The sequence below is a fragment of the Pteropus alecto genome, unplaced genomic scaffold (genome assembly GCF_000325575.1).
Source record: "Pteropus alecto unplaced genomic scaffold, ASM32557v1 scaffold5, whole genome shotgun sequence".
NCBI classification, from domain to species: domain Eukaryota; kingdom Metazoa; phylum Chordata; class Mammalia; order Chiroptera; family Pteropodidae; genus Pteropus; species Pteropus alecto.
This window is the reverse complement of record NW_006441953.1, coordinates 14,650,377-14,674,061: the sequence shown is the minus strand read 5'-3', so window position 1 is coordinate 14,674,061 and position 23,685 is coordinate 14,650,377. Positions and strand designations below refer to the sequence as shown.

Sequence of the window (23,685 nt, the reverse complement as noted above, 5' to 3'; positions counted from 1 at the left end):
GAAGGTAAGAATTAATACCAGATGTATTATTCACTGGTTAAACTTGATGATTATGTCCCTTATGTCTCTATATCATTGATTGTTTATTCTACACACACACACACACGCGCGCACACACACTCACACACACATATTTTCATGACACTCTTCTGCCAAGGTGGAGAAAGTGCTTCACTTAATGGGATAACTCATATGTACAGAAAAATACAGCATTAGAAACCTGCTTCTGGAGTTGGTTCCATGACTTCCAAAGATTGTGGAAACAAAGCAATTAACTTTTTAATTGTGCAAACCATTCAGTAAAGCAAGCTCTAAAAAGATGTTTAAACAGTTTATTTAATACTTTTAATATTGTCTCAGTAATGTTGGAAATTTCAAAACAAGCAAAAAAATAAGCACAGTGTGCAAACTTAGTTGCTTTCCCCCCCACCTCCCCCAATTTTCTTCTCCATAGGATAAATACAAGAAAAATACTTCCATTCTCTTATCACTACTTCGGAACTACTAGACTGTGTTAAATAACATGTTTTTTATAATATAAGATCAAATTAGCTATTTTGAGACTTGGGCACACATATTTTTAACTGCAGTGCAAACCCCCTGCCTCTCTAGAAAATAGTTATTTTAATTATGCCTCTCAGTTGATCTGAATTATTAAACTTGCTCAAACTTGCTTAAGAGTAAGGAGCTTCCTTACATACAATAACAAATTTAGATAATTGGAAAAGAATTTTGAAATTGCTGACATAAACAAGTTAAAGGGCATATAGATCATTTGCACAGAAGTATGTCCAACTCGTTTATTCTCAAATATTATATCTTATTAAATTTTTAGTAGCTGGGAGAAGACATGCCTTCCAAAGGTAGAGTGATGAATTAATTGGTACTAGCATTTAAAATATTATAATTTATTTTGAATATGAAAATAATAATATTGTTTTTTATTGAATGTGGAATCACTTCATTTATTTAGAAACATACGTGCAGAAAAGGTGATGCATATTTCAGTATGGGATTAAGTAAAAATATCTGTTTTCATGGAGAAGCTGGCATAGTTAGTTTGCTAACAATTGGCCTCGTCGTTAAGCAACTTAAAATCCCTCGCTGCCTCTGCTGCTCATTTGTAGTTATCATATATATTTAAGCATCAGTGCTAAGACCTTCTTTTCCCTCCTTGAGAAGAAGGCATGGCTTTCTGAAGTGATTAAGGCAGTTCTCTTGCCACAATAGGGATGAAAAGAACAGAAGATATAATATAGCTACATGGAGAGATGCTTGCCTCTGAGCTCTTTTCATTTTAGCAGCTTGAGAAATATTGCTACATGTTATTGCTCAGACACACATCCTTTCTAAATGAAGGTTACTGCCATCGATTCCAAAGAGTAAAAGAATCCATTATAATTTTTTTTTGCACTTCATTTAGCTAGTCTCCTTATTGATTGGACTTCATCAACTAGCCACCTGTACCTGATGTGCCTTCCTAAACAACTTTGAGGACAAATGTTTTACCGGATGGCTCAACATGTGGAGAATTTGAATTTCCAGTAATTGTATATTTTGGGTACTCATTTGGAAATGTATGAGCAAACTGTAAGAAGATTCAGCATTTCTTACCTGGGAAATGCATTCACGAGCATAGGAACACACACACACAAACACACACACACACACACACACATGTGCACACATGCTCATCCACACACACCATCCTTGACAGGATGGGCTGAGAAGGCTAAAGTATATCTAGGAAATAATTTGAATAATAAATTTATACCTTCAGAAAGATTTTATTTTGGAGATGTTCTATTAAATTAAAGTTAATACTTTCATCAATTGCAAGCTTGACAGCCTCCTACCGTTCTGAGACGTTATATCATCAAAATAAGTAATACTTCATGTATTAAAGTAAGCTTTATTAAATTGTAAATAGAAAATTTGTAGTGTGTGTGCCTTTAACCTTTGGATTGTTTTCTCTCATTACTTAACATGCTAATGGGAATTCAATGTAAACCTTTAAAATACCAGCAAGAAGACTGTGAGGTTAACTTACGTTTATAGTGTTCTAATGCCTTCTACTGCTTTTTTTCCCCCACAAGAAAAGGTGTATACTTACCTTTTTATTATATAGACTTATGGAATTGTGTTGATTAAGTTAAAATAGCTACATGATAAGGATTTTAAAAAGTGCTTCAAGGTTATTTCGCTAGATTGTTCAAATATTTCATCATTTCAAAATGTCTTGTACACCTAAAGGTCTGGTTTTCCTTATAAGGAATTTCGTTTTTTAATATGAGCCTAATAATCCCCGAGAGCACGTAGGCCTGGCACTGCTAACACATGACAGGTCTCAACAAGTAACATTGTTCCCCCAGACAGATGCTGACGGAGTTGGTATTTCAAGTTTCTATCGTAAATGTATGATAATCTGATGTAAATGTACCAGTTATTTATAATAACAATTTTAGTACTGTGGTATATTAGGCTCTTCATGCTCTTTCTCTGTGCACCCAGCCATAACTGTTTTTGGCTTCTGCAATGTTTGTTATAATGAAGTCTTTCTGATACTACTCGTCATAAACTTTCATGGAGGCAATCCAAGATAGACCCTCCTGATAGCTGAATTCTCTACAATAGTGACTTGTATTCTTGTGAGACTCCTTTTAGAGTTACTTTCCTTTAGAGTTAAGAGTTTTATGTTGAAATAGTATTTATTTATTTATTTATATTATTGAACAGTCTCATTGCTATGACTAAGAAAATTGCTCCATAAAATATTTAGTAATGTAAAAGTGAGAATGAAAGTTATATATCTGGTGATTTATTAAATTTATGGCTTGTAGGAACATGACTGTCTCTATAAAGGAATCTAATATATGCATTGGAGAATATTCTAGTAATGCCTTATAAAAAGGGGATGCTGCTGCAATTTAAAATCTCAAAAGCATGAGCCACTGTAGAGGTGTGCCTTCAGCATTTCTAATAATGCATGGCCAGGCTTTGCAAATATAGATTTAAGGTACGAAAATTTAGAATACACATTTATTTTGGAAATATGTGCTCCTACACAGAGTGTCACATTCCATGGGCATACTGCTTTTGATGTATTTCCTTACGCATTTCTTTTATTGGTAAGAAATAGAAGGGTCACATAACAGTAAGGAGTTTGAGTTCATGTTAGAGGAAAAAGAGAACAAGGTTTGTGAGCACAGCCCAGACATGTCAGACCAGTGATTACCCCAGAATGAGGAATATTGGTGTGTTGGCAAGAGGGGCTCAGGGCTATAACCAATGCTCTGAAACTTCATTTGGCTTAGCAAAACATGTTTAACCTCCTTCTTCATCTCCCAGGAATTGAACTTTAAAAGCTTTAGTCTACATTTTAAAGATTGTATTTTTTTGGTCTGGAACTCAAGAAATTTTTAACATCATATTTTCTGAACTGATTTTGATTGAAACTCTACTGAGAAATTCAGTGGGTTTGGTTAGTAAAGTTTTAACTTAAAAAAGTTGATTTAAGAATCTTCTTCATATAATGAACCCCCATTAATTGATTAAATATTTAAAAATGTGAAAAAGTTTAGCCAAACAATATAAACTTTTATAAAATTAAATTTTTATAAACAGAAAAATATACAACAGCAAAATACAAAAGTACATTTTGTGGATTACATACAAATAGAGAGAGTATACTAAGACAAAGATTTAGTTTTTTTATGTAATATTCTTAAAACAAACTTTGCTATTATTTTTTAAAATGAAATTCATGTAGCATATGGCTTATTTTCAAGTTCCCCTCCCACTCCGGAAATGTATTATTTAACTGAAATATAAAAGAGCATATATATTGGGGGTGGGAGGAGAATAAGTTCTTCACATATATTAGCAGGCCCATATGCTGTTTATTAAAGTTGATGCTATTCAACCAAGTCAGAGAACTGATTAAAATAAAAAGAAATCAGCAATTTTGTGGAAATATGAAAACATGAGCACATGTACCACTCATGCAGTTTTATCATCTGTCAGATTTCTCAAGAGTATACCATATTTTACAGGCTTGAAATAAAACATTATGAATTCATACATACCTAATGAAATAAGATATATTCTTTGAGGGACTAGCATTGCCCAAAGTTGACATTTTAGTTCACATAATTTAAATTACAGTATTGAAAAAGGTGTTCTCATGTATTAACTGAATTCCAACTTAGAGCATGCTGCTTTTCTCTTTGATTGTACATGAATATGGTGAGAAGAAAATAATACCAAAAAAAAGTTTTACGAAGCAAATGAGATGTTTTATAGGCAATGAACAACTTGAGTTTTAAAAGAAATTAAAATACATTAACTAAGAACAGTGTGCAAAGTATTTTAAATAAAGGATAGAGTGAACAGACTGGTTTACTTTTTTCCATTCTACATATCTATGAATAATCATTCCTTGAGGTTTAAAATTATAAATAACAGTGCAGAATAGAGTTATTTCGACTTTATAAAGGAAATCATCCATTTTGTTTTCATTTTCATTTGGGTAAACTCAGAATGGCTTTGCATAGCTTCTCATGATCTTATTTAAGACTGTAGCATTTTGACAAAAAAAAAAATGTTTCCTAATTATGAGTAGATTATTATATTTATGTGTTTAAATTTACTCAGAATTGACAACTGTTGTTTGACTTGACTAAGTTAGAATATGGTAGTTGATACTAAGAAAAGGAAGGTAGCAAGGAAAATTGGAAGGAAAAGAAAAACTTCAGCTATAAGTAAATTATGTCCTAGGGAAGGATGGTTGAATAGGGAAATTTTATCCTAGAATTATCCCATAAGTCGATTACTATGTCCTGCCGTCACCTATATGCACAATATACATGAGACCAGAAAAATGAAGGTAAAAATCATATCTAATTTTATCATCTAAAATTATCATCTAAATTTAATTTCAACCATTAGGACAGTCCCCAAGCTGCCACCACCCCAGGATGACCTTGTCTTACAGAGGCCTAGGTCTGATGCTGCAGAAATCTGGGCCAGCCACCGTCACAAAGCCCCTCTCAAGGGCCAGGACTTTGCCGGCATGGATCTCTGAAGTTGACACTGCATAACAAAAGCTGTCATAGTTTTTTTTTTTCTTTACAACTTTCCTCTCCCCAATTTGATTTGTAGTTATGCATGTAGCACTTTGCTGTGATATGTGTGCTCTGTAATAAAAACCAAATCTATTATACTTTGAAAAAAAGAAGTCCTAAATGATGAGTGCCAGATAGAGTTAGACACCTTTCTACTTGGATATAAAGCTTTACTATCCATATTTACAAAGTCAGGATGTGAGAGTTTGTAAAGCGAAGAGCTTGGTATCATATTTTATGGTATGTAATTTTTACAACAATACTCTTGAAAAAAATTTCTAGAATTATTTGTTTGTGCGTTGGACAGAATGGGGGCCTGTATTTATTTGTTTATTAAATATCTTACCTACTAGACTTTATGGTACACGAAAACAGAGACCATGTTTTCAGGTTCATTATATCTCCAGCTACTAGAGCAGGGCCTGGCATAGAGTAGATGCTCAGTGAATGCTTGCTGAGTTTATGAAAGAATAAGTTAATATCCTTTGGGTCCAAGGTCCATCCACAATTTTCACTTTGACTTTTATGTTTTATTTTATTTGCTTGCTCTTCTGATAACTTAGTCTGGGTTGAATTGTGGTGGTGGAGAAATTAGTCAAAATGATTGATTAGCATAACACGTACTGCATAAGAAAAGTAGCCTAATGCTAAATAAACCCTTTGTGGAGTATTGCAAACTTTCTCACCTAAAATTCATACTATTCTTATCGATCATTGGTGTATTACTATAGTGAGTGTTCATACACGAGATAAAATATTTATTGTGTTTTATAGAATTCTAAACTTGGGCTTTGATGAAGAGGATGTTTTACATTTCAAAACCGTGCTTCTCTACTAAGTGTATTTTTCTTCTCTGTGACCTAAATGACAGAACTAAGGGGAATGAATAGAAAATCTCAATTTTGTAGTTGAGAAATAGTTTTTTTTTTTTTTTTTAACATTCCATCCATGAAGCACCTTGAAAATCAAAGATAGCATCTAGATGATACACACCTAGCATGGGGAAAAATCATAACATTCTCTTTATACCACACTCTTAATAAAATTATTTTCTAAATGAGTTGACTGGTTAGTAGACTTCATGAGTCTGCTAATTGTCAACTCCAGGCTGAGGACATCATAATTGCTCTTTCATATTCTTAATACATTTTTCATATGAGGTCAAATGTATGTTTATTTATGTATTCATTCATTTATTGATTACTAAAATATACTTGAAATCTGATTTTAAAAACAGCTGGAAAATTCAGGTCAAAGAAACCTTTATAAGCTTTATAAGTCATAGAAGAGGTCAGTTAAATTTCTGTCTTAACTTTTCTACCGTCTATGTTATACTTTACACATTTCATTTCATATTTATAAAGATCTTGGAGTATATTTTTTCTAAAATCGCAGTTTATTTTTAAATTTAATTTAATTTTCTTGAGCAAGGGTAGGATAGCACTGGGTAGAAATTACGGTTTGCTATGGGTTTGCTAAAGTCTGCATGAGAAGTATACTCTTTGGAGTTTCCAAGGTAGTTTATTTCATATTATCATGTATCTTTTGTTTAAATTACTCATACCAACTCTTAACCGCCATACTGATTCTACTTTATTGTTGCCCTTTCCACTCTTGTTTATATCTTCCATCCTCTCCCCCTACCTCACTGTATTCCCTCAGCGTGATAACCAATTCATTCACCTTAAACATGCAACAACTCTCTATATAACTTAGTGTTCTAATTAACAACTACATGTGGAAATATTTTAATACTTTGCATTTTTCATCTCTCTTAACCCTCACGACGTTCTGAATATGTAGGTTTTATTAGTTCACAAATGAGCAAATGGAGGCTCAAAGTCATTCAGCCAATGAGTGGCTAAGAAGGGGTTTGGAGAAAATCTGTCAAATGAAAAAACCTGTGCTCTTTCTATTATATCCTACTGTGTCTAGCCAGGCCCTTCTCTCTCTGGAATGATCTTAACCTCTTTTACCTGCATCTCTTTCTATTCTTTCATTAAAGTTTACCTCAAGTGGCACGTGTTCTGTGGACTCCTTGCTGACACTCTCTTCTTTAGCTCTTTGCATAGCACACATCTGTATTAGCATGTATCAGTGTTGCTCGTCTTGATTTTTATTGTTTTTGGTTGGAAAATATGGCAATAATTTTTCAAAACATAATTTATTTATGTCAGCATGAAATGAATTTATGACTGTTTCCAAATCCATTTGTAATTAATTATTTTTAAAGTATTCTAATTTTAATTTCGAATGTGGTGAATATCAATGATGGTAAATTCCAATAAAAAAAACAAAAGGCTTTGCGTCCTCTATAGTTTTCCAGAATGCAAAGGAATCCTGAAACTCAAATGTTTGAGTACTTCTGGCTAAAGCAGTGTCTAGCACAGATTGAGCACTAACTGAATATTTGCTGAACAAAGCTGAATAATCAAATTGCTATAACAACCTTTAGTTGCAGAGACTATAAATTTCCAGTGTGAGAACAGGCTTTTCATAATTTTATCATTTTACTCAATTATGAGTCAAAAAGGGAATGAGCAAAACTCACATTAAAATATATATGTTTTAAAAAGTAAATTTAGAATGTTAAGTATATCAATTGAATAAAATCATGTATTAATTAAAGTTAAACTTACAAGTGAACACTACTCAGTGAATTAACTGACAAATCAGGTACTCAGGTATGATACTAGTTTTTATACAGGGCACAACAGCTCTTGTTATAGCTATAAATTGTGTGATTTTTAGACAGAGCAGATTTGTAAAACATTATAAATTTGAAAATAATTAAGCAAAATATTATATTGCTAGAAACTTTATAAAATGTTTATAATGAAACTAAATTTTGAAATTTTAATAAAAACATCAGGAAAATTTATCATAACTCCAGATTTATATATGGCAACAATCAGTCATTATGAAAATTAATTTCAGGAAGCAGTGTATAATATTAAATAACGAACATCTTTAGTTAAAGAGAAAAAAAGAAAAGAATATTTCATGATTTATTCTACTAGAGTTAAGAAATTTGAAACACCATGTACTAGCATTAATATATCATATTTTTAAATTTATACATACATCAAACCCAATTAAAATGTAGATTAGTGTTAGTAGGTAAGGTTTACACTTAAATCCTTTTTATATTATTTCCTAATTTCTTCATTATACAATTATTTTACTAAAGATGGAAGCTAGTAATATTAAACATTTTTACTTAGCTGATTTTTATTGCCATTAACCTATACAATTTATGCCTTTAAATATTAAGAATATAAAATATAATACAGGATACTAGATACATACCATTAACACTCAGAGAACCAAATATCATTTCATCCTAAATCAGTTATAATTTTTATTGATAAAAAAGATTCAGGTGTTTCCTACGCCAATTATTTTTTTCCTTGTATTTTATGTTTTATTCTTCCTTGTCTCCGTAGTGAAGACCTGACTGATAACCTCATTCAGGGTTTATATGACTGTATATTTTATACTTTAAAAATGTTTGTTCCTCATTAACAATAACCGAATTGGACAGTGGAATATCTGCCGTAACGCAGTTTCCTGAGTGCTACAAAAACATGTAGCATTCCTTCCTCTTCAAAGGTTTTCAAATTCCTGCTCTCCATGTCACCACTGGGGCAGATCTCAATCCCATCACACCACAGTTATCACAAGGAAACAAGCCAGCCACTCCACACTCCAGCCGGGCACACACACACTGTGGGCACTAGCACTGTGATTATTAAAATGCCCTTTATGTATAATTATCCAGCTACTATTAGCAAGAAGGAGAATGAAAAAATCTGAACCAGGTCAGTACATAGAGCATGGCCTATCCAGAGGAATGTACTGGACTGTTTGTGTTCAGAAGAGCCCTGGGTAAGAACGAGACCCAGACCCAGAGCTAGAATGTGTTTTCAAGTTGCTAGTGAACCTGCACTGGCGAGTTCCCCTTTCATGGCTTATTTCAAGAGAGAATGAAGAACATCATTGTTTGAGTGCTGCAAAAAAAAAAAAAAAAAAAGATGGACCTCACAGATAGGATAAGGATAATAGTACTGTTATCAGGAATGTTTATGCAGTATAGTAATAGCCTTTTCTCATATATCCTTGTGCCAGATGCACTAGGTTTTGATAAAGGTTTACTGATATTAAGCAGAAGACTGCAGTTCCATTGCCTAATTCATCTTTCTATAATATATTGTTCGATGTGTCTCTTCTACATATGAAGGTGCATTCCACTGCACTTTTCACTATGCAATCTAGTCTGTATAATTTAAGATTCCCTAGCACTCAACAACCTCCTCCCCACCATGCCGTATTAAGCTGTGTCAGCTTCTTTTCTGCAAACTATTTATTTCTCCCATCCTTTACCCATATCCTACCCAGTCTTTTTAGGAAGCTCAGTACCTGTCTTATCAAAGTTTACAACCGTTATCTATCACTTTTAACTTGGAAGTACTTCAAAGTTCAACCCCTGTTTTTGTTCCTCACCTAAAGATTGTATTTCTTGAGGATATGAATCAAGCCTTGTGCCTTATTTCTCTTTAGTATATAGTTTGGCATTGTGTTCTCTGTGGTTGTTTCACTAAATCACATAGCTGTTAATATCAATATCTTAATATTGGTATTTCTACTGTGATCATAAATATTTCCCAAACTAGAAAGTAGAAGAGGCAGACTTTACCGTCGGCCAACTCAGAGTATTCTCTATAATATTCTTATTGTTTCAACTACTTGACAGAGAATTTCTCTCCTTTTGGAAAACCAGTGTCATCACAAACTCTTTATTGTCAATAATCATAAACCATCTTTCCATCTTCATGTGTCATATGGTGCATTTTCCTTTTTCTACCCAGGTAAAAAATCTAGCTCATATCATTGTACATAAACAAATTTCTACTAGATACCTTTTTAGTACCAAGATTATTTTATTATCCTGACCTCTGCCTTTCAAATATGAAAAAATAATCTTTCATTTTATGTCTCTTAATCTATAAAGTTCTATTCTCAACCCTATGAATTCATGACTCTTTAAAATCAATTTGATCTTTTTGGTTATCATTTTATGTTATTTCAGTTATTTATAAGCCCAGCTATTTATAAAATTATTTTATATTACTTGTTACATCTCGATAAGTTTTACTATTAGTGTTCTGTGTTTTGCATACGTATATTTATTTTTCAAAGTTTCTCATAAATATACCTTTGGTTATTTTTCTCTCTCTTATAGTGCAGTGTAATTTCCAAGTATATCACCTCATTATAATCTGCCTTTCCTAAAGTCAGAGGTAGAATTTACTATATATAAAATCCATGGGCTATTAGGGACCCATGTACCAAAAAATGCTGTATTTCACACAAGTATTTCAATACAAATAAAAAGCATGTGGATTCTTTTTTTCTTTTATGCCTTGTGAAATTCCCACATTTGATTCTTCCAAAGACAAAATGCTGATCCCAAAGTAATTACTGAGGAATATTTAAAGGTAGGAATAACTAGGTTTATTATTTTATTTTTTTCACTTTAACTTTATTGGAATATTTAGGTTTTAATTTTAGAGAGTACATTTTAAAATGTTATGTATAACAACATTTTAAAATAAAATACAAAATCAAAAATTTATAAGAAAAAAAGCAAAGCTACAAAAAATCATATTCAGTTCTATCAGAAAGAACTGTTTGCTACTTTCAGTTTTCTTTTAATTCAACATACCCAGATACCACATATGCCCTCAGAATTTTTTGATGCTAATCTTTTACGATAACCAATTAGTTTCCAAGTTCTTCAAGAGTTGACTAATACTGTTTCCTAAGCATTAGGTGGGTCATGTTATTTTAATCAGATGATGGCTAATAGTAAGCAGTGTGTCAAAGCCCAGAGAAGTTGAGAAATTGGAAAATTTTGAGGCACCCTGTCTAAACAGGATTAAGGCAAGACTAAAAGGATTATCATGCTCCAAACCCAAAGGTCTTTGTGATAGCGGCTTTCCTAAACATCAGGATTAAAGGTTAGAATCACAGTCAGAAACAAGAATGCAAACATGCATTCATGAAAATCCCTGTCTTTAGAGAAAAATTCAAGAATGCCCAGCTCTTTTATAAATAATACAGTAAGAAACATAGTGGTGTTGAGAGTCAAAACATTTTTTTCCACATATGAAAAAATTAATTTCTTCTTCCTATTTTTTTTAAAATTTGTTTTTACTTAAATTTTTTTTTTTTTATTAAGACTATATTATTAGAGCAGTTTTGGTTCACAATAAAACTTAGAACAGGCACAGAGATTTCCCTTATACCCCCCACCTCCTCACATGTATTGCCTCCTCTACTATCAATAACCCCCAACACAATGGAATATCTTTTTTTCTTCATAAAGTATGGATGTTTCTGTGTAAATTTTTCTCTATTATGTATAAATGCTTCTCTAAATAGTGTTAAAAATTATTTTTCACATGTAGTTTTTATTTAATATAAACATATAAAGTTAAAGATTTCTTTAAAAATAAATACTAAAAGCAAAATCTGTAGCAGTGTTTGGTTTTCAGATGTAGTATTCTCTCATATGTTGATATTATTAAAGCAATTAACCACTATTAAAATTCAAATAATTTACTGTTATTATCAACTGTTTATTAAACATTTTCACTTTATTTTCTTCCATATATTTCTATATATTTACTTTTTAAAACATATACAGTCCCAATTAAAATCAAGTCTACAAAAATATAATTAAAACATGAACCTTTTTGTAACTTTTATAAGTTTGTCCTCTTGCAGTATATAAGATTTCTACTAAATTTAATTATTTTTTATTAAGTTAACAAGTTGAAGTTGTTTTGATACCATAACTATCTATTCTTAGGAGAATATAAAGAGGAAGATGCTTTGTGTGCCAGTTATATAGCAATTAGATAGAGGCAGAGAGAGGAAATGATGATGATCCTACTGTGTGTTGGGAAAAAAAATACATATATAGAGAAATGTTTATTCTATTGTTTTCTTAAATCTGTTATAAAAAAAAATCTATATCCATATATTCAAGGCCTGCCTTAAGCTACCTTGTCTCACCAAAAAGTGAGAATAAAATGGTAGCTTGTTATATGTTGCAGCCCCATCTCCCTAGACTTGGTAGATTATAGCAGTGAGAATATTCAGATTAATTCCTTTCAAAATACCTAACTTCTTTAAATTATCTTTGAAGTTGATCTAAATTAAAAAAAAAAAAAAAAGGGAAAGAAAACAAGCTCAGGGATTTTGGAAATTGTTTTATTGGCCAGGCCTATGGATGGACACCATTGCGTAGGGGCTGCTGATTTTCCCTTTACATATTTCCCCATCTCCCTTCCCCAGGTGTTGCTGCCATCACTACCTTTCCCTTCCTTCCCTTTCCTCATGGCAAGACGCATGGAAGAAGAGTGCTGTTAAGGCCTCTCCATTAATCAACAGGTATGGTGGTTCCCATGAAGCAGTGCAGCTGTCCCTTTTCTGCGTTCTCTATTAATAGTCTGTCTCTTTTACATGTAGAAGATGCATTTATCCCCTACACAGAGCCTACTGATTTGGAAGAATTATTCAACCTGAGTATATCTTTACATATTTCAGCATGTTCTGCATTTCATAATTCTCTACAGAGTTATAGATATATGTTTTAAATGTAAAGAGGACAGAAGAATTAATGATGTCATTTTCAGAGAAAGGCTCTATGCAGGTTTCTTAACTGATTGTATAGAAAAGAAAAGGAACGTGTATGCCACTTTTACCGTTCTTCAAACAATTGTTATATAACATACCTTTGAAAAGTGTAAAATGGGAATGTTTTGTGAATTTTAAATCAGTATTTCATTATTATAACATTTAGATTTTCAAAAGCATTGCACAAAATTTTATGCACATTAATTATAATGCTTACTCATCTGATTATAGAAAATAGGTATAAGCCAGTTCAAATAAATCTAAATACCCTAAAAAGCCATGTCGTTCAGATGTGAAATCTGAATGTATGCTAATCGCTTTCTGCAAAACTTTTCTGTGTCAACTCAGCTGGTGGCATTTGAAGGTGATGTCGGGTGCGGGGAGGGGGTGTAGGGGGGACTGTTTCCTTTAGCAGTCCCAAGATTACCTCGTTCAGGCTGCTGCATTTTGAAAGGAGTTAGTCCCTCAGGGCTCAAACTCCAGCACAGTCATATCCTATAAAACATAAACACTCAGTCATCACAAGGAAACACCCACATTCTTGATTTCCTTTCTATACTAGAGGAACTGGTCCTCCTAGCTCCTGCAGGAGCTTGTTTTGAGGATGTGTCATGTTCTATATTGCATCGTTGTGACTCTATCAGGATCTTTGAGACATGTGACTAGAACACTACCTTTGGGCTAGGGAGATTATTGGCAGATGTCTTTAAAAAAAAACCAAAACAGCGAGTGTGTCCATAGGTGTATGGCAGTGTTATTTGTGATATTCTTTAAAATGATAGCATAATTAAGACTTGTTTGTGTACAAAACCAAAGAAACCATTTTGATTTAAACATAATTTTATTGATGTGGCCATTAACCTTTAAAGGCTGGACAGTTAACTCTTCATTCAGAAATGTGTGGCCTCTTATCCAATAAAGCTTTGAACTCTTTGGTTTCCTTCTTGATCCTTTTCCTACTCACATTTCTAGTCTATATGTTATACTTTTACCCTGGATGCACACTGTGCTCTAGCCTCCATGTCTTTCTCAATAGGTATAATCTTTCATGTCCACAGGCCTTTGCATTGTTGGGTTCCTCTATCTGGGGATCCTTTTCTCTTGGTATGTTTGGAAAACTTTACAACAATAACAACAGCAAACATATACTGAAGTTTTATTGTAGGTCAGGAATAATGTTAATGAGCTTAATCTTCATTTTCTTAATTTAGTCACATGGAGGAATTTTAAGATAGAAATTATTATTATTATCCATATTTATAGATTAAAAAAATGAGTCTTGGAGAAATCTAAAGTGGGATATATCTTAGATAGCTTCTCCTGATTCCTCCTAAGCAAAGCTAGGACTCTCATTTATACTCTTCTTTTTTTCTAGAGAACAATGATTCTATCTCATCCTTTATGAACTCTTCTATTCTACAGTGTTTGTTACTCACTAAATGTTGAACAAATGAATGAATGCTTATAAAAAAGTCATTTATCTCTTGTACCCTCATATGGACCCTTCTCCGCATCTATACTTCCCTCTACTCTGTTTTTATCTCCCTTAGCTGTGGCTCTGGACTATTATTAGCTTCACAAATGAGTAAATGTATTATATCATAAAAAACAATTCATTATATTTCCTCAAAATTAATTTAAGACCTGCAATTAAAAATCAAGTATAAAATAATTGTATATGCAGAAGAAAGATAATTTAAATCTTGTAAAATTTATCAAATCTTAGTGACAAAAAAGAAGCATAGATGTATTTCATATGGAAAGAAGAAAATTAAACAAAAATGTTTTAAATTTTTAAGGAAAGGTATAAGATAAATTCTTTTTTACATGATAAGTAAACAAAGGGACTATGCACCATGTAGGAAAAAAGTATTAGTTTATCAAGAAAAAAAGCAAAAGTAGAGAAATAAAATATAGATGAGAAAAAGAGGATAAACCAAGAAGAAAAAAATAAATCTTTGAGAAAAAGAAACAAAAAGATTTTGGAAAAGTGAATAAATAGAAAACCTTAAAAAAATTGAAGGAAACATAAATGAAAACGATGGACACTGAGAAGACTTTAAAAGAATACGAAATAAAATTGGAGGGAAGAAAATCAATGCAGCTATAGAAAAAGAACTTTATTTATGACTTTGTGTTTCTATATTCTTAGAAAAACCTTTGAGGTAAAATAACCGTAAAGAGAAAGGGCAAGTTAAGATATGTTGATTTGTGTACACTATATTTTTCTAGGACTTTTATCTGTGGAAACAGTGCTTTTGAAAGCAAGTTAAGGGCATAACTTGGAGCTATGTATTTAGAACTAAAAAGGTTGTGCCTAGAGAATACAGTTGAGACAGGGCTTGATAAAAAATTAGGATATAAGTCAAAATATCCCTCCCTACCATGCTGCCTACCGGGATGATCATAGAATTAATCAATCTGTTAGCTCTGTGAATATAGGATCATTTCATATTTATTTTCTTCATGTGGAGTGTTTGGAGCATAAACAAATTTTTACTACATTAGTCATGGAATTTTAAGACTTGATAGAGACATTATGGTCAACCAATCCAGTCTTAGATTGTGCATACATTCCCGGCGACACAAAATCCAGAGGTAGCTCACTCTATTTGGGGACATCTTTAACTTCTTGGCTTTTTCTTATATTGAGTCAAAATTTGCCTTTCTGGGTTTTCCCTTTGGGGAAACATAAAATGAGATCCATTCCTTTTCCAAACGAAAGTATTTCCAGGACGTAAATTCAGACAGACACCGTCATGACGTCTAGATATTCAGTGTTTCTCCATACATCCTCTTCTGGGGTATGGCCCCAGTCTTATTAATTGCTCTGTGTTACTTGGTTGCAAGTCCTTTTAGCATTCCTTCAGTAAAAACTGCTTTTTCATAAAAAAAGAAATTCAGGATGGACTTCTCCTGTGTATATTGTCATAGTTGGTCAGTTTGAAGAACTCAGACAATTCATTTAAATACCTTTAGAGAGAAAAAAAGGAGATGCAGTTTAAAATGGCTTATAGTTTTGACCTTAATTAATACATAATAAAGGTGTTGTTTAAATAGTACATAGTATAGTATAGTACAATATATAAAGAAATATATATAAATAAATGAAAAAATATTGAAAAATGAATTAATATAAAAAATAAAGATAAAAGTAGGTACAGAATTTTCAATCTTTACTTTTTGTTTTTTAATTGAATACATATTTTTGTTTGGTTGGTGCCTGAAAAGGATCTTTTCCTGAGAAGCGCATTCACCATTCTTACAAATTTGGCACTAAAAACAAATCTTTAGCTAGATAATAATATCAGTGGAAGGAGAAGAGAAATAAAAAAGCAAAACAAAACAAAAATTATGTTATCAATGCAAATTGTTGTCTTTGATGACTGATAACATGTGCTCATGTATAACAATATGTTACACACATAGAGGTCAAAATTGCTCAAAATAAGATTGAAAGATGTGTAAAGCACATCCTGGAAGATACAGACCTTCCCTGATAAAGGCACCTGAAAAGTAAATTCTTCATTTGTGTGAACTCTTCCTTAAAGTCAGATTGCTGTCATTGTCCTTTGGTGAGTCTTATTTATGAGCAGATTATGGCACTCGCTCAGAGGCCCTACACATCTGACTTTCGGTTAGTGCCTACATAGAATATATGGCCTTTTCTAGAACTAGAAAATTTAATTAATTTGCTGGCAGTGAATACCTTTTATGCCATGTGCCTTTTCTCTGACCCTACCCAAGATTTCCATTTTCAAATGTGTCTCATATATTATGAACCTATATAATCTTAATGAATGCCTCTCATATGGTAATTACAGTGATTGACTTTATATTCTGCAAATCTCCGGTGCCTACATAAATTTCTTTCTCTGTAATACTGAATGTGGCTTTGTAAGTTGTATAAATATATGTTCCCTGTTTTGCTTTTTATAGATTCGATTCCCAAAGAAATGCCCTTTAGGTATTTGATTGTATATAAGATTCTAAGGCAATAGTTTTAACAACTGAAAACCTCTTATCTGCTTTGTCTATTACTGCTATTGAAGTTATAAGTTGTGTGCAACAGGTCTAATTTAAAATCTTTTAGAAATAGGGGACTGAAATGCAGGAGATAAGAGTTAATGACTTAACCACTTAAGACCTCACTTACTTTACCAAAATGAGGGATTTTACTAGCTGATTTTTAAAGTAACTTCCAACTTCCTACAAAATATGAAAGACTAGGAATTTTAGAAATTGGAATTTGTTTTAGGTTTGCCAATAAACTATGTTCAACCTCCTTGGGACATAGTCTTCTCTTATGTAAAATATGGATACCAAGTTAAATCAGGGATATAGTCTTCAGTGATAACATATATTGACTTATTTTCTTTCTGGAGCTTTCTCCTGAGAAGCATTCTGAGAACTTGCTTTGACTCAGAGCATGTAGTGCTATGATTATGTGATCAATTACCTTTTATGCACAGGTTTGTTTTACATAATTTCCAAGAAGGTTTCTAACTCAAAAGGAAATTTTTTGATGGTTATTAACAACTTAAGCTGTTTTTTTTTTGTTGTTGTTGTTATTATAGATACCTCTTGTTCTTTTAAAATATTTGTATACTAGAACACTTGGTGCGCTAAAGAGGGCAGGTTGAGGAAAAGAAAGACACTTGAGATATTTAAAACACTTTAATGTAGAAGAGAGACATAGGATTTGACTCATTCTTTGTAATTTTTGAAAGAGCAAATGCTAATAGCCTTAAATGGGAGAAAATTGCTTTCTTATGTTGATAAAATTTATTTCCTTAAGAAATGCTCAATAAAATCTGCTCCATAGAATAGTCTGTGTTCTGAAACCTATATCACTGAAGATGTTAAAACTTAGATTACATGATAATTTTTCAAAATAGTTATTAGAGGAATTCATTCATAAGATAACAAGTAAGATAAAATGAATTCCAGCCCTAGTGGTCTGTGATGCCATGATAATTGTCAGACATAATAATAGTGATAATTCAGTACTGGAATTTGGTGACATAATTCTCAAAGATTTCATTGGACTTGGTGATTGAAAATTTTTAATACAGTATATCTGTTAGCCTATCTATGTGTTCTAGTGAAGTGTGTTTATCTTATCAAAGCTATTTTTCAGAAAAAAAGTCACTACTTTTCATTTGTGGAACCATCACTTCTTCTGTATCTAGGACTCTACTCTCTATCTTGTCTATTTTGAATGTTATTTTATTTTTTAAATTAATTTATTTTCCAATCACAGTTGACATGCAATATTATATTAGTTTCAGGTATGTAGCATAGTGATTAGACATTTATATAACTTACACAAGGATCCCCCCAGATAAATCTAGTACACATCAGACGCCATACATAATTATTATAATATTATTGACTATATTCCCTAGGCTGTAATTTACAACCTCAGGACTATTTTTACAACTGGAAATTTGTACTTCTTAATCCCTTGACTGTTTTTACCAATCCTCCAATCCCTCTCTCATCTGGCAAACATCAGTTTGTTCTCTGTGTCTATGAATTTGTTTCTGTTTTGTTTGGTTGTTTGTTCTTTAGATTCCATATAAATGAAATCATATAATATTTGTTTTTCTCTGTCTTATTTCACTTAGCACGATGCCCTCTAGGTCCATCCACATCATCACAAATGGCACAATTTTGTTCATTTTTACAACTGAGTAATATTCCATTATATATATGTACCATATCTTCTTTATCGATTCATTTATTGATGGACACTTAGGTTGCTTCCATATCTTAGCTATATAATAAACATAAAGGTACATATATCTTTTCAAATTTGTATTTTCAATTTCTTTGGATAAATACACCACAGAGGTGGAATTGCTGGGTTATATGGTGGTTCCAATATATTTTTGGGGGGATCCTCCATACTGTTTTCCATAGTGGCAGCACCAGTTTACAATCCCACCAACAATGCATGAGGGTTCCCTTTTTACCATACCCTTCCAACACTTGAGAGGTGTGAGGTGATATCTCATTGTGGTTTTAATTTGATTTCTCTGAATTAGTGATGTTGAACATTTTTTCAGATGTCTAGGCCATCTGTATATGCTCTTTGGAGAAATGTCTATTCAGGTCCTCTGCTCATTTTTTAATTAGAGGAATTTTTGTTGTTTTTATTTTTTTATTTTTGATATTAAGTTTTATGAGTTTCTTATGTATTTTGGATATTAATCCCTTACCAGCTATATCATTGGTGGATATCTTCTTTCATTCAATAGATTTTGTTTTGTTGATGGTTTCTTCCACTCTGCAAAAATTCTTTAGTTTGTTGTAGTCTCATTTGTTTCCTTTGTCCAAGAATACATATGCAAAAAAATATTGCTAAGATCAATATCAAAGAGTTTACTGCCTATGTTTTCTTCTAGGAGTTTTATGCTTTCAAGTCATACATCACAGTCTTTAATCCATTTTGACTTTATTTTTGTATATGGTGTAAGAAAGTGGTCTAGTTTAAATTTTGTGCTTGTATTTGCCCAGTTTTCCCACACCATTTATTAAAGAGAATGTCTTTACTCCACTGTATATTCTAGTTTCCTTTGTCATAGATTAATTGACCCAATAGGCATGGATTTATTTCTGGGCTCTCTTCTGTTCCATTGATCTATGTGTCTGTTTTTATGCCAGGACTATGCTGTTTCGATTACTATAGCCTTGTATTACAGATTGATATCAGTATGATACTTCCAACTTTGTCCTTCTTTCTCAAGATTTCTTTGACTATTAGGAGTCTTTTGTGGTTCCATATAAATTTTAGTATTATTTGTTCTAGTTCTGTGAAAAATGCCCTTGGCATTTTGACAGGGATTACACTGAATCTGTAGATTGATTTGAGTGGTATAGACATTTTGATAATGTTAACTCTTCCTATCCATGAGCACGGTATATCCTTCCATTTATTTGTGTCTTCTTTAAAGATTTATAGCTTTCTGAGTAAAGGTCTTTTACCTCCTTGGTTAAATTTATTCCTAGGTATTTTATTCTTTTTGAATGTTAATTTTTATTGCAGTATGACTGACTAAATTAAAAGTTGTAATCGATATTATGTACAAAAATAAATTAATGATTGATTGTTTTCAATTTGTTAAGGTGTGAAACATAAAGCATTCGCATGAAATAATTTTGTCTGGAAGATATTTTGAAAATTTATCATTTCGAAATTCAGTGTTTTTTTCATGGTTTTGTTTTGTTTTGTTTTAGTAACTTTTTAAAGGTCATTCAGTTAGTGAGAGATCTGTGATCCAGATTTTCTTAATCCCATTCGGGAGTAACCAAACAGTGCAGTAGCTTGCTTAAAGGTATGGATCTTGGGGAGCCGACAGGTTTTTTTGTGTGTGTTTGGATGCACTAATGATATAGATAAAATAGGGAAATGAGCAAACAACTTTATTCATAAGAAACAGAAAAATACTAGGTAGTGTAGTCTGCTGTGTTCCTGGAAAGGCGTTAAAGTTGGCACCCTTCTGTAAGTTGGACAGTACAGACATTCTTTGTAACTGACTAGCTACTTTTGTCAGAAGTGAAACCAGTCAAAAATATATTCCAACTTAAAATCGGGATCTGAATAATATCACCACTATCTTGTGGCTAGCACCTCCAGAGTTTACACTGAACAAAGCAGAGCAAGTCGCCAAAGACTTCCAATCATAAGCATTAACCAGACTCAATTATCATTATGTAAGTCTTCCTGTCCACTCTAATCAGGACAGTAGGCATTCATTTAATAAATAGAATATCTGATTATAATGAGGATTGTTAACACAGGATATTAACTGGTTGTAAGAGGATATTAGCTAATTTCCAGGGGGGCGAGGATATTAGCTAATTTCCTCAGACATTGTAGCGCATATTGCTCAGAATTTTAATTTTTTGTGATCTTTGTTGAGTATAGCAATATAAAAAGCCAATGTGTTCAAGTAGTGGAGAAAATGTAGGAAAATATTTTTAAACAACAAAGAAATATAGATCTAATTTTAAAATTATCTTACTTTTATAAGGGTAGTGGACAATTCATTCATAATGCTAAAGTTTTACTGATTTCTATATTTATCAGAACAAAAAATGAGATTGAGAGGGCTGATGCTTTTCTAAAGATATTTTGAATAATTTATTTTAAAGTTTTTTTTTTCAAATAAAGCACCATGCTATCAATGACTTTTTTATTTCTGAAACAGTTATCCAAAAGATTTTGTACATTATATGTCTTTAAATATGTGAATTAAACAGATTTTGTGTAGTATTTTTTGTATATGCCCATAAGACATTTTCTTCCAGGAAGTCTAATTGTATCATGGAAATCAGTGGAAAAGTAACTTCCAGCTAACGCACCAACTTTCTTTACTGAAAAGTCTGCTGGATCACATTAGATTAGAAGAGAATATCCAAATATTTTTGACTTGATTAGTAGTGGGAAAAGAAGCAGAAATCAAGTTATTTGGTTATGTTTTGCAATGCTTGAACTTAAGCAAATTGTGGTTATGCCTTAGAGACTAAAAATATATGTGGATCTGGGATAGGTAGAGTGTTTTACCATGAGAAAGTAAAGAGAGGAAGATATCAATTAAAATGAAAACAAAGTACAGGTGCATGGAAAGACTCAGTGACATAAGAGAGGTTATAGTATTTTTTTAATATGATAAACTTTTAGAATGGGAACACAGAAAAGTGAGAGTGAAAGAAATAAGAAAATAGTAGTACCCTGTCAGGCCTGCTTTAGAGTCCTTTTTAGATGTCTCATACGGTTAACAGGGCAGATTGGCTCTTTTTTAACATTTCAAGAATATATGTCATGGATATATGAGTGTTATGTAAACATAGCAACCTTATCAAATACGTATCAAAGAATACAGAACCTATTTATGACTCTCTGGGTTGCCTCAATGCTGGTATCAGGACATTATATATCACAAAGGAAATATACCCATGCATATTTAAAACTATAATTCATTACTTTTGGATTTAAATAACTTTATAAAATGAAATATATTTTGTGTAACAAAAGTCTCCTTTTGACAAGCTTTTTTTTTTTTTTTTTAGTTTTTAGAAGAATTTAGTATGATTTATAAGGAAAAAAAGCACACATGAATTTTTAGCCAAACACCTTACAGTTCTGGTGATATTTTAACAAAATAAATTACTTCAATTTGGAAGTGAAATGATTTACAACTGAAGTAAATGATTATGAGACACCATACTACTTTTAAAGTATATAGAATTTTGACTGATTTTATAAGAAATAATTTTAACAATTACCTAGTTTAATCAAGAACAAGTATATCAATATTTTCATACAATAAATCATTGCTGTCATTAAAATAGTGAGTGATAAAATTCAAAAAACAAATGATCTTATTACCAATTTAAGAGTAAATTTTTAAGAAAAGTATCATGAAGAAACAAATCATAAAATAATTTTACTAATTATATTTAAAAAGTATATTACTAAGTAAACAGAATTTCCAAACATAGTCATATTTTAGCCATTTTATTTTAATGTAACTAATAAAAGTTAGCAGTACTTCAAGGAGATATCAATTATTTAAGTGTTCGTTATATTTTATAGGGAGGGAGAAGCCTGCTTACTGTTTCGAGTGTGGGGTTCAAAGCACTAGATAAGCAAAATTAGAAGGTTCAGAAAGTATAAAAAAGTAATAAATCATCTACAGTTTGGTACAAATATCACTAACATTTTCTAAAGATATTATTATTTAAGTATTGCAGTGATGCTTTAATATATGTTTAACTTTTACCTCCTAAGTAATTTATTTATGAGATTCAATAATGAAAATGACTATGTTTTTGAATTTCGCTCATAAATTGAAGGCCACTAAAAGGAGCATTTTAGCAATATGAGGAGAGTTTTTAGGCCAAGAATTTATTATAAATACCTACGAGATTGCAAAGTGGTTTGCTCTAAGGCAATATGTGATATATACGGTACCATTAGTAATTAAATTGATGAACTATTTTCAGGGCTCTCATAAAGTCCAAATGTCAGAGATATAAATTGTTTTGTCTTATTGGGTGAGTTATATCTTTTTAGGAAAAAGTAAAATTAAGTATTATAACTGCTCATTGCTAAGCCTTTTCGGAAAAGAAAAAGATAAATCATTATTATTCAATGTTATGGACTTTACTTTGACATGGTTATAGCTTACATGAAAGCACATTTCATACAATAGCATGTATATTATATATATAAGTAAAATGTGTATGTTTTACTTATTCTTCCAGCAGTCTGATGGCATTAAATCAATTTCAAGAGTTTGTTGGTTACTTTAGTGCCTATGACCCTGGTGTCTAAGGATTTACTTTCTTGATAATGAAACTCTTAGACACTTAAACTGAAAATGAAACTTGACTTTTATCTCAAATTGTTTACAGTGTTAAAAATATGTGCCTTTATCTACTTTAGTAAATGGTTATTTATTTTTTATCTTTTACTTTAAATAAATAATTGAGAGCTTTCATTTTATTTAGCACAAGTCCTAAATGAAAGGAAACATAGACTTAATCAATGAGTAATTGGCTGGCAGAGCAAAGCATTTACACTGAATTGTCATCTATTGAATTTTGATAGATAGTCTAACCACTTATTTCCTCACCTGTAAAATGATAACATAATAACATGCATTAAGATCCCAATAGTTCCTACAGACATTATATGGATGATTTGAAATAGGAAGCTAAGAAGGCTAAAAAAAAAAAGGGAGGGGAGGGAGGAAGAAAGGAAGAAAGAAAGGAGAGAAGAAAGGAAGGAAAAAAAAGAGAAGGTAGAAGGAGGAAGTGGGAAGGGGGAGGAAAGAAGGGAGGAAGA

At 31.8% G+C, this 23,685-nt stretch overlaps 1 protein-coding gene across 2 annotated transcripts in view; it reads left to right on the top strand.

Moving 5' to 3' along the window:
• The window catches only part of PCDH7 (protocadherin 7), a 245,610-nt gene that overhangs the window by 195,893 nt on the left and 26,032 nt on the right, over positions 1-23,685 (top strand). Inside the window, exon 3 of one of the 2 annotated variants that reach the window (XM_015594941.2) lies at positions 12,486-12,589. The exons of the other annotated variant lie outside the window; for it this stretch is intronic. Coding sequence (XP_015450427.1) covers positions 12,486-12,574 — 89 coding nt within the window. The 3' untranslated portion in view covers positions 12,575-12,589. Of the gene's footprint in view, positions 1-12,485; positions 12,590-23,685 lie in introns of those variants that run through there. 2 annotated transcript variants of the gene reach the window in all.